This window comes from Centruroides vittatus, unplaced genomic scaffold (assembly GCF_030686945.1).
Source record: "Centruroides vittatus isolate TY-2023 unplaced genomic scaffold, ASM3068694v2 scaffold_386, whole genome shotgun sequence".
Taxonomy (NCBI): Eukaryota; Metazoa; Arthropoda; class Arachnida; order Scorpiones; family Buthidae; genus Centruroides; species Centruroides vittatus.
The window spans coordinates 9286072-9298089 of NW_027122706.1; the positions used below are offsets into that span (position 1 = coordinate 9286072).

General features: G+C 27.8%; 1 protein-coding gene across 6 annotated transcripts in view; it reads left to right on the forward strand.

Annotated features, from left to right (window-relative positions):
- Dys (Dystrophin) overlaps positions 1 to 12018 on the forward strand; it is a 514896-nt gene that overhangs the window by 429274 nt on the left and 73604 nt on the right. For all 6 annotated transcript variants that reach the window (XM_067286836.1, XM_067286831.1, XM_067286830.1 and 3 more), the window contains 3 exons: positions 5292 to 5517; positions 10841 to 10901; positions 10970 to 11031. In XM_067286836.1, the coding sequence (XP_067142937.1) occupies positions 5292 to 5517; positions 10841 to 10901; positions 10970 to 11031 (349 nt within the window). The remainder of the gene's footprint in view (positions 1 to 5291; positions 5518 to 10840; positions 10902 to 10969; positions 11032 to 12018) is intronic.

The window sequence follows — 12018 nt, forward strand, 5'->3', positions numbered from 1 at the left end:
TTAAAATTAAGGATGTGGCTATTTATACATACAGTATGTATACTCGATTGACTATTTAACTCTTTTAAAGCCATAACGTAAAGATGCAGTTTTAATGTTATTTATAATTTAGGATATCCTAAATTTCGATTATCGATATCCTAATTATATTCGATTATATAATTCATTTCCATGAGTAACTCTGCATGAACAGCCATTTTGTTCTGTACATTTTGATCAAAACAAACTCAAACACTTTTTTGACACAAAGAAATATAGGTTAATGTTACCTATGGTAGCAAACATGGCAGCTCATCTCTGAAACAGTGGAGACACGTTCTAACCTAACCTAACCTATTCTATTCTAATATTTTGGCAATAATTATGGTAATTTATTAGAATAGGTTAGATTAGGTTATAACGTGAGTCCCCACTGTTTCAGAGACGAGCTGCCATGTTTGCTACCATAGATAACATTAACCGAAATGTATAATAATGTATGTATAAATAGAATGTATAGTATAGTATGTATGCATGTATATAAATATGTTTTCTACCAGAATGATCTGTAGCAATTCATTAACTGTGGCTGCTTCCGATGATGATGCTTTGGACTTATTGGACTTAGTGAATATTAATTAATTATACTAGTTGTGATGCTGCAACCAAAAACGTCTTTTTGGGTTCATTCCTGTTGGCGAGAAAATGTCAATTAATCCAGCAAATTGTATGTTGAAATCTGGATCATCTTTCGTGTTTACAATGAATTGTTTGCTATTTTTGGTTAACAAAAATTAAAAACTAGAAAAAATTAAAAACAGTTTTCTTTTGAACTAAATTTCTAGTAACAGCTGACAAAAATGGAGCCTGCTGCAATCGTCTGACATATAGAATGTATAGTATAAATAGCCAATTGCATATACATACTGTATGTATAAATAGCCACATCCTAAAATTAAATTTATTTACCTTAAATTTTCCTTAAATTTATTTAATATTTACTTAAATTATAATTATTAACTTAGATAAGAGATGGCGCCTAACGTCTACCTCTAGTAACAAATTACTTTATATCAATCATTTAATTAGCCAATTTATAGCCCAATTTTTAAGGCGATTGTTGGTATTTCATTACATATTCATCAGGCTTAGTGGTGTTTGTTTATATTTATGAATTATAAAAATTTCATGATTTAATTTAAATTAAGAAAAAGACTTGCGTAGCAAAATCAAATTTTCTTAAAGCGAGGAGGCAGTAAATTCAAAATAATTTAAACAGAAAAAATTGTGCACTCTGTGAGAGGGAGAAATTGCTTATTGCATGCTATTTTTGGTCCAGCACAGACCCATTCAAAATCATCACATTTCTTCCTATCCCTCCCTGAAACTTATAGTGGAAACAGCAGAATTTTGGTGGAAAAGTGGGTCATTGTTGATGGTGTTTTTGAAAACCCGATTTTAACTCTTATGGTGAGATTTTTTTATACTTCCAAAAAATGTGGACTTCTGAGATTCTGTGGGCCATCTGAAGATGGAAATTTGCAGTTAGAAAGACATATCACAAATTATCAATCTGTCAAAATTTGCAGGATTATTATTTCCACATACTATATGTGACCAGCAGTGAAGAATACAATGAATAAAAATACATAAATTGTTTGAGGTCTGTCTAGCATTCCAAAATGTCCCATACACAATATTGTTAAGCTGACTAACAGTTCTTTGCCTCTCCACGGCATCAACTGACTGCAGTGAGTTAACCAAACATTGCACAGGTAAAAAAAAATTGGGAGGGTTGTGTACAGGACATATTTGCCATCATTGAAGGTGTGAATCCATCTTTGTGTTATTGGGAAGGGTAAGATGTAAATGAATAGTTCTAGTGGTTATCACATTCCAAGTCAATATCTATTTGTTCAGGCTGTGGCACACACTAAATATTTGCATTGAAGTTGATGTGCTTGGTTTTCTTGTGCTCTCTATACCAGTGTTTCTCAACCCAAAATTTATCGTGGACCGGAAAATATCTGCTTCTTTTATGCGGACCGGTAACAATATCATTTTTAATTTAAAAAAAACTCTGTTGTAAAAAAAACTGCAAACTACATCGAGCAATAAATATTTCTTATTTATTTACCAGTACATTAGTATACAAATCAACGTGATCGCTGCTTTTCTTTTTTGCTAGTAAGATCATCAATTCTTGGATTTAAGGTGGTAACTGCAAGGCGTAAGGCAGAACTGACACTCAAACAGTTTTGTTGTTTTGATTTTATGCTTTTATGCTTGCTATGCGATTTTATGCAATTTACGCCGCACTTCTGAATCTTGACACCAAGCATTTAATTGTTTCGATTAGATGATTGGTGTCGAGATTCTGAAAGTGCAGCCATGGCGGTGCACATAGGTATAGATTAACCTGAGAATTATAAGTAAACATGTGTTTGTGCAGCTTCTATTGAATTAAAAATTTATCTATATATATATATAAATCATTTTTTTTAACATAGATATTGCTACTAGAACTTGATAAACACCAATTTATCCCTGTGTCATACCAGTCACACACACACACATGTGCAGTTTCCTTTCTTCGTTGTCTGTGACGCCATGTTAAATTTTCGTAAATGTTAAGCCTAACAAAATTTTTTTTAAAATAATAATCATGTTTATTGTGTCGTTAAAAATTATTTTTATATGTTGCACAAACAAAATAAATACTGTATATTGAAAAATATAAAAACAAAAAAAAATTGAATTTCAAAAGTTCATTTTAATATAAAAATTATGACGCATAGCAGCATTTAGTATCAAAAACTTTCCGATGCAGACACACAGATTTTCAGGGTCGCCAACACAGGTCAATGAGGTCAACACAAAAATTTTCCAGAATAACACAGGACAGGTAATATACATATTTTTAAAGATTTTGCGGACCAGTCAGATTAGAGTTGCGGACCGGCACCGGTCCGCAACTCTAATCTGACCTATGTGGCTATATACAATCAGAATCATTCAGTATTAGTCATTTTGAGCTTTTCTGATTCTTTTTAAATTTTTCTTTTCAATGATATACGTTTCTTACATGTCTGTTCATATTTCCTGTGCAGTTTTTTCAACATTATGAAAATTTTCTTCAATTGACACAGTTATATATTGGCTTATAACTTTACTAATTCTATTTTATTGGTTATTATTGCTAAATAATATTGTAGATCCTGTCATTCTGTACAAATCAACACTAATTTCAATAACCTATCTCTTTGCAATTCAGTTTCCCTACCCAAATATCATGCAGCTACACACATTTTCAGTGTTCACATGCAACTGCTACCCCTCCCCCCACTACCCACCATTTTAAATAAAAACATAATTTAAATTTTGCTAGATAGGAAGTTTGTTAGATTTGAATGATTTATAGTTTATGAGATATAAGCATGACAAATTTTGCCATTTGTTTGATCACTCCAGTTTTTGTAGACCTCCCTATACTGAACCAAATTTAGAGATGTTCAGATCAAAAAAATACGAGAGCAACAAATGGATTCTGCAGTATTTGCAGATTCCTTGACTTTCCATGTCTGTACAGATCCTGTAATACACTTCATAGATCCCCAGATAAAGGGGACCTATGTGAAATGGTGATTCAATTCTTGGAGGCCAAAGTCTTACTTAAATTTCTCCAGAACATTTTCATATATAAAAGATATTTGGAATACTAAATCTAACATAGATGAACTCTGCAGTCCATGAACAACAATCTGTATGACTTGCTTCTACAATTAGACCAAACAAACAACACCAGTGGCCCACAATTAGACTAAACAAACAACACTTTTTACATATTTCAATTTATTTCAATGGTAATCACTTTAATACAAATGTAAACTATAAGCCAAATTTTGTTCCATTATATATATTAGCTGATTCTAACAACCCATTTGGATATAAAATCACTGCCTTTAAAGCCCTCATAAGAAGAGCTGGCTTACATTCATTTGTAATAAAATAGAAATGAAGGCAGAACTAGAACACAAAGGACATAGCTATAACCTGACTACCCTAGAGTTTAATTTACAAATTAGCCCGCATGTACAAGACAAAATCAATGGAACCAGAATGTCTAAATACTACTACTCACATGCACAATACATCAAACCTAGATTTTATTTATCAATTGAAATTATCACTTACAAAAGGCACTTGGAAAATATATTTAAAGAAGTTGGGTCTTATACAACAGCCAAAATAATGTATAAAAGGAACAAGCACAGTTTTAAGCTTCTCTACAATGGAAAAGAGCTCCTGGGATTTATAATATATCAATTAGGGATGAAAAATTCTGAAATGACCTAATACACACAGGTTTAACCAAGAGATCACTTAAAAATTTCTTAACAGAACAAAAACTGAATATAAAAAAAAAGGCAACCTGTCAAATTTTCAATATATGCTGATGAAAACAATATTTAAGCTGACTTACAACAAGCAAAATTAATTATAAAAATGAACAAAATGGTTTTGGAGATGCTAGAAATCTTTAAAGCAGAAAAGCAGGAATGAGTATCAACTTTAAAGAAGAAAAATAAATTTCACATACTTGGCAGGCTCTATATGATACATTATTATAGAAGACTTATTACTTCATCTACAAGTGGATACACTCCATTGAATTTAATAATTTAATTTAAAATTTGAATTCAAATTTATACGGCTATTTTCTCCAGTGCATTCCATCTTTGAATATCGAAGCAATTTCAATAACCTAAAGCAAGTCTTAGAAGTAGACCAAAAGCATTATTTTGTGTTTGTTTCTCCCAGCAGGATGGTTAAAAAATTAAGTTAGTGTTCGTTATTTTATTTACTTACCCAGTTTGTGGAAGAGTGGAACAATTAAACATATAATTTTAATTGTCAAAAAATAAATTAATAAACTTAATTATATAGTTACAAGTTTGTTTGTTTATATATAATTTCAATTTTACTGTAAAGTTTTAACATATATTTAGAGAAAAATTAGATCAAGTTATAAATGGTGGTTTTACATACAGAGGCTCAACTTCAGAGTAATTCAAACATAAAATAAAAGTAACTGCCATTATTAGAAAATATGAATAATAATTTCTAATTTATAAAACTTTTTTTATTTGTAAAAACTTCTCTTTGAATAAGTAGAAAGAAATGAAAATTGAGTTCTTTTATGTCTTCATTGATAATGGATATATTTTTGAATTAAATTAACTCAACAACTCATTTCTTCTACAATGTAAAAAACAGTTATTTTACTTTTAACTTTTTTATTTTTGTTTTAGGCTTTCAAAGAACATTGTACTCCACTTCAGAAATATGTAGATGAAGTTAATGAATCAGCAGCTAGAATAACTGGTTGTAATGTTTTATTATCACATGCTAATCTAAACAGATTAGAAGAATTAAATACCAGATGGAGAATGCTACAACTTGCAATTGATGATAGATTTAAACAGTTAGAACATTCCTTATTAGATCAGGGCACGGCACAGCAGCAGTTTCTCAGTGGTGAGAATTTTACAATAACAATTAAAAATATTTTATTATTTTTTCAATTGATCTGATTTTTGCAAAATACTAACAAAAGCTGATTGTTGTAATGTTTACTTAAATCTGTTAAATTATTTCCTGAAATATCAATTTTATTATGATTTTTAATTGTACAAATTTCTTGATCATTTCATAATTTCGTCATAAAAGAATATTCTATAGCAAAGATCCAATTAGACTTTCAGATTGAAAGTGAATGCAATAAAATAATGCAGAAATCTTCTAGAAAAACAATATTTTTTCTCCTTCAAAAATTTATAAATATAATAAATAAGATGACATTCTTGTCTGAAACATTAGAATAGTAAAAATTATCATAAAATTTTATATTTGCATGGAAGATCATAGAAGTTTTAAAAATTTCAAGGTGTTATTCAATAAATGTTTTTAGATAAATTTTTACTTTTAGAACACTGTTCTTATTACTTTGAAAACAAAAAGTAAATTACAATTTATTCAAGAAGTAACTGATTTTCAAATTGTGTAAATGTTTTTTTATTATAGGTACTATATCATGATGATGATCAGTCATATAACAAATTTTTTTAATGATATATAAAACTAGTTATTATTTATCAGTATCATTTTACCATCAAATTCTTATAAATTGCTGTAAACTGTTGTTTTAAATGTAATTTTTGAAATTAAATAACAAATTATTTCTTTAAAAAATTTCAAAACTTTCTAGGCAGAAAATTTTAATTTTAAGTAAATTAAACAATATGAATCTATGAGGACTAAGTTTTGGCTCTATGGAGAATTTATCACACACAATTGTCATAGTCAGGACCTTTCAGAGAAAACGTGAGGTTCAGGGCAACTAATATTTTAGAGACCAACATTTAAAATAAAATTGTGAACTAGAAAATAAACTCAATGGTATTTAATATTTTTTGGATTATTACATTTAATTATTTTACAGAAGCTTTGCATGCTTTAATGTTAGCAAATTCACACTAAATTTTGTCAGCGTTTAGGTAAGTTTAGTTCATTTAACCATTTCTGAAACATTGTTGATTGTATATAGTTTTAAATTCTTTTCAGAACACTAAATGAGCTCTCACCTTCTGCTACACTCACAGGCAAGGTTAAAAAAATTTGAAATGCAATTGTTACATTGGGAAATATGTTTACAAATGCCATGTCAATAATTTCCTGAAGTAATTCTGCTGGTTTCGTGCTTAGTTTAAAATTGGATTTATGAACCACTTCAGCAGTACTAGTTCTATAATTTTGTCACTTATTTCATTTTTATATTTCTCTAGCAATAATTTTGCCTTTGAAACTATATTCTTTTGATCCATTTCATTAAATTTCCATAAACTTCAAAAAAAATTACTTGAAATCGACTTGTAAGTCCATCTATTATTGAATTGATAATTTTGTTGAAGAATATTTTCATTTAAACATTTTTAACAGATTTTTGGTCTTTTAATCGACAATTTATTTCAAATTCTGGAGTGATTTCATTTTTGGTTGCAATTTTTTTACATTCATCAAGAACGGATTTCCATGTTTTCTTAAGTTGTTCTATATCTTTAATTAGGTTCTCAATATTATCTTTTTCTACATCCAATGTTGCTTTACGAGATTTGATAATGAGATTCGTTTGACATAATAACACTAGTATTTCCAGCCAAACTGTAGACATAAGAAAACATTCAAATTTTGACAAGCATTTTTTAAAAGCAAGAATCTGTGTTTGTGCATCAACAGGAAGTCTTCTTAAATCGATTTATTCAAAGCAGATCACAAAAATTTCAAATTTAGAGCCACTGGTTTCACAGCTTCTAGCCTTGCTGACCATCTTGTTTTTGAAATATCATGTAAGGAATAGCATGCTAAATGATTTTTAAAACCTCCCATCTTTTTGGACTTCCACTAAAAAAATAAACTTTTTGTGGTACTGTTCATCAAATTTTTATTGCTTCTTTGCGAGATTCTGCTGAATCCACTCTGACAAGATTTAAAGTATTGTTTCCACAACCAGAGAATGTACAATTGCTATTTTCATTTCTAACATATTGACTTGCCAAGTTGAGGCTCCTAATATTGGGAGGCCTGGACAGCTGCCTCCCTGATAGACTCTGGTCAGAGTAATCACACAAGTTAGTAGACACAGGTTTATGACAATGACAGTATGCATTTTGGACAGGTTGTCTGTCCCTCTTCAGCCGTATTTGTTACAATTAGGTGGATATACAGGCATCTAATAAAATACAAGTGGTTTTTTTTTGTTGCAAACATTTGGGTCTTGGATTAAAATAGTACAAAATTACATTTTTAATACATACTACGTGGTACGATCCAAAAGTTTGGGGACTGCAGTAATATATGACAACGAAAGCATGTATTTGAAGTTACAGTGTATGAAATGGATTCTACCAAACCACCTCTACATGTTCAGGTTAATTTCACCCAAGTCATGTGATTAAACCGCGAGCGCTGCTGTTTTTTCCGGAGATAGTTACCTTTGTTCTGCGACGTAATAAAAGTGGAGTTTCAAGAACAACTTCCAACATTAAATTTTGTCAGCGTTTAGGTAAAACACCTATGGAGACTTTAAAATTACTAAGAAAGGTGTACAGTGATTCTACCATGGCAAAGTCGAAATGTTGGAGGTTGTTCTTGAAATGCCACTGTTATTACGTCGCAGAACAAAGGTAACTATCTCCGGAAAAAAACAGCAGCACTCACGGTTTAATCACGTGACATGAGTGAAATTAACCTGAACACGTAAAGGTGGTTTGGTAGAATCTATTTCATACGCTGTAACTTCAAATACATGCTTTTGTTGTCATAGATTACTGCAGTCCCCGAACTTTTGGATCATACCACGTAAAAAGGAACACACTATTTTGTTGCAGATGTGGATGACTTCACTTTCAGGGTTTTTTCACATATGATATATTATGTATAAAGTACAAATAGCAACCAGAGGTTATAATTGTTGCTTATGAAACATATTGTGAGGTAAATAAAACTATAACAAGAATGAAACTATTAACAACATTTCTGGAAAAACAATGTGGTTTATAAATTTTCCTATAGTTGTAATCACACTTACGTTGCTCCAACTAAGACAATAGTGTGTGATAAGTCCTCATATTGTATGTGATAAGATTCATATTGTAACATAAGGACAAAAAGCAAATTACCAATCTAAATTAAAACAAATTATTGTAGACATTATATTTTTTTCAATCTAATTTCATATTTATGCAAAAATGTATTTAGTAAGTAAATCTTTATTGCTTTTATATCTGCTGTTTGTTATATGCAAAACATAAATCAAATTGAGCACAACTACAGAAAAAGCCAAAGACAATCTAAATATAAATAAAAACTTTGAGATTGTAGCATGCCCAAAAAATTAGAAAATTTGAAAATCATAGTGTAAAATTGTTACTTTCATTTTTCTTTGGAATAATTTTTTTTCTGTAATTAATATCATTAGTTTTTATTTATTTGTTGATAAAAATTTGAACTGTTTGCAAATTTGTTATTTTTTCTTACATATAATCAAAATAAGACAAAGTTAGATGTAAAATTTAATTCAGTTTAATATCAACAAAATAAGAATTATTTTTAAAACTAAGAATTATATTTCCCATTAAAAATGTGAGAAAACATTTTAAATTTAGAAGCATTGTCTGTGCTATAATCATAATAATACTTTCTCTGAACTAAAAATAAGTATTATTCTTACAATAATAAATTCTTAGTTTATAATTATTATTTTTCATTTATGATAATTAAATTATGATGATCAAATTCTTAACAGAAATTTGCTAGTTTTTCAATTTCACAAATAATAAGAGAGACCTCATCCATCTTGATGCATTAAGTCAAAATTTGAATAAATAGCTATTTTATCAAATATATTTTGACATCAAATGTGTATTAAAAAGTTGTCTTGTAAGTTATTGTCTTTGAACAACTATCATTCAGCTGATTTACAGGAAGGTTATTGTCTGTTTTTATTTGCATGTCTAGTTAATCTATATATATATGTTATTAATCTCACTTTAAATTATCAAAATTCAACTACTATTTTTGTTGCAATATGACCTTTTTTCAGTTTTAATAGAACAATTCGTTCAAAAATTTCATTTTATTTATCATACTTTTATGCATATAACCTCTAGAAAATTATTAGAACAAAAATAAAACCTTTACTTAACCAGCCTCCACTGTGAATCCTGTAGTTATGGATCAGTGGCTGCTTGTAATTACAATTAAAATTAGTATATAATCCATATTCTTATAAATTGTCTTCTAAACATAGATGATAACCCATTGGTTATTCACAAAAAAAATATGGTATATATATTTTTTGTTGTCCCATCATTACTTTTCTAAATGTCTCTGCATAGTCAGTGTTTGTTTTTCTTGAACAATACTAAAAAAGGATTTTTGCCTCTGTTCAGTTGTGTATATAAGAATTAATTAGATCCAGGTTTTTGATCACACTGATATAGATTCATTCAAAAATTTATTTCACAATGCAGTTTTCATGTGATGATTAATGAATGTAGAAAGAAAATTTAATCACAGTTAAACACACACAAAATCTACAGCTTATAATATTTTAGTAATGATTAATATTAGTATTTACTACAAAACTTGTCCTAGAACCCAATTCCTAAACAATTATGAGTTTTTTTATAGATTCTATTATTTTTATTTAATGTATTTTTTTATAGTTTGATTGAATAAAATTCTTACTATAGATATAAATAGGATGACTTAAATGGTAATAAATTGTTAAATTTTAAACCATGTTAATAGTGATTTTTCAATCAAAATATTTATAATACTAATGTTTGTATGTTTTATCCAGAGATGATGTTCTAATTGATAAAAATTCATTTAATGAAATTAGTTTCTTAAACTTAAAACTTTGTATCTATTTTAGTAATCTTAATTTTTAATTTTTAGTCAATTTTCTACAGTACCTACAATCTCTGTACTGGCAAATTAATCATTACCATGTCATTCAAATACTTTATGTGCCACCATGTAAAGTATAATTTAGAGTTAATTTTTTAACAGTTGTAATAGACCACTTTAATTCATTAAGAGTTCAGTAACATTTAATATTTTATTATTATTAATATTCATATCATTTTCTAATTATATGCAAAAAAAACAGTATATAAAATATTTACAATTATAAATAATAATTAAATGAAAACTTAAAATTAATATATGCTCTTCATATTAATTAAAAATACATTTGATATCTTTAGTTTATTAGAGTTTAATATTTTATTTCTAGTATCAGTAGAACATCCTTGGGAAAGAGCTGTCGCTGGAAATAAAGTGCCTTATTATGTTAAGTAAGTATCATCAAGTAGTTAATATATTTACTAAAAATTAATTAATATAAATTAAATTTTTTTAACAGCCATTTGACAGAAACAACACATTGGGACCATCCTAAAATGATTGAGCTAATGGATTCTTTAGGTAAATTATTAAAATAAATCTAATTTTATCAAATATATATTTTATATTATTATTATAATAAATTACATATTATATGTTTATACTCCATGAAATAAAATTACATACAATCTTAGGATACTGTGCTATTTTAATTGTTTTTAAAAGATTATATTATAATGATAATAATATCATGTAATTGATTTATTGAATTTATATTAAAATTAGAATATTATGACTTGATTAAATTGTTTTTTGAACCTGTATTCATTCACTTACTATTTAAAATTGAAACCTTTTGAAACAAATTATTGATTTAAGCAATAAAATAAATAAATTTTATAATTACTTAGTTATTAATCTAAACAGGTTAAACAAATATTTTTATTGAAACTAATATCTCAAATACTATAGTAGAGATAACAAAGACTTATCATATTGCTACTGGTAACATCAAAATGACACTTCTATCATCAGAATGCAACTTTATTACTAGTATGCATTTCGGTACACAAGACTCTCATCAGCCATACATAAAAATATATAGATATTATAGTAAAAAGTATTTTAAACCATCATATTTATTGATTAACATTTCTTTTACATATTTTAATATTTCTGAAATCAGGAGCATCTTATAATAGTTTGCTAAAAATTATAATAAATGTTAAAATAATGTTAAAGCATTACTTGCAAATTTTAATTAAAGTTAAGTATACTTTTGTTTAACTAAAAAAGTTTCTTCAGTTATGTAAATTACAGAATAACAACTTTGAAATATGATATAGAAGATTTTAAAATTATCTTGTTATAAATTTAAAATCTTTAATGTGTATATAGTCAATGATATTTTACACTTGATATCAAAAGAAACTTTCTAGTATAATTGTCATTATCTGTGAAGATATAATAACATAATGGGCATGTCAAATTACCATTTGAAGCATCCTGAAAAAGATTATATTAAGATACACCATTGGTACATGTCATTTTTACAGAAGAATAGAATTT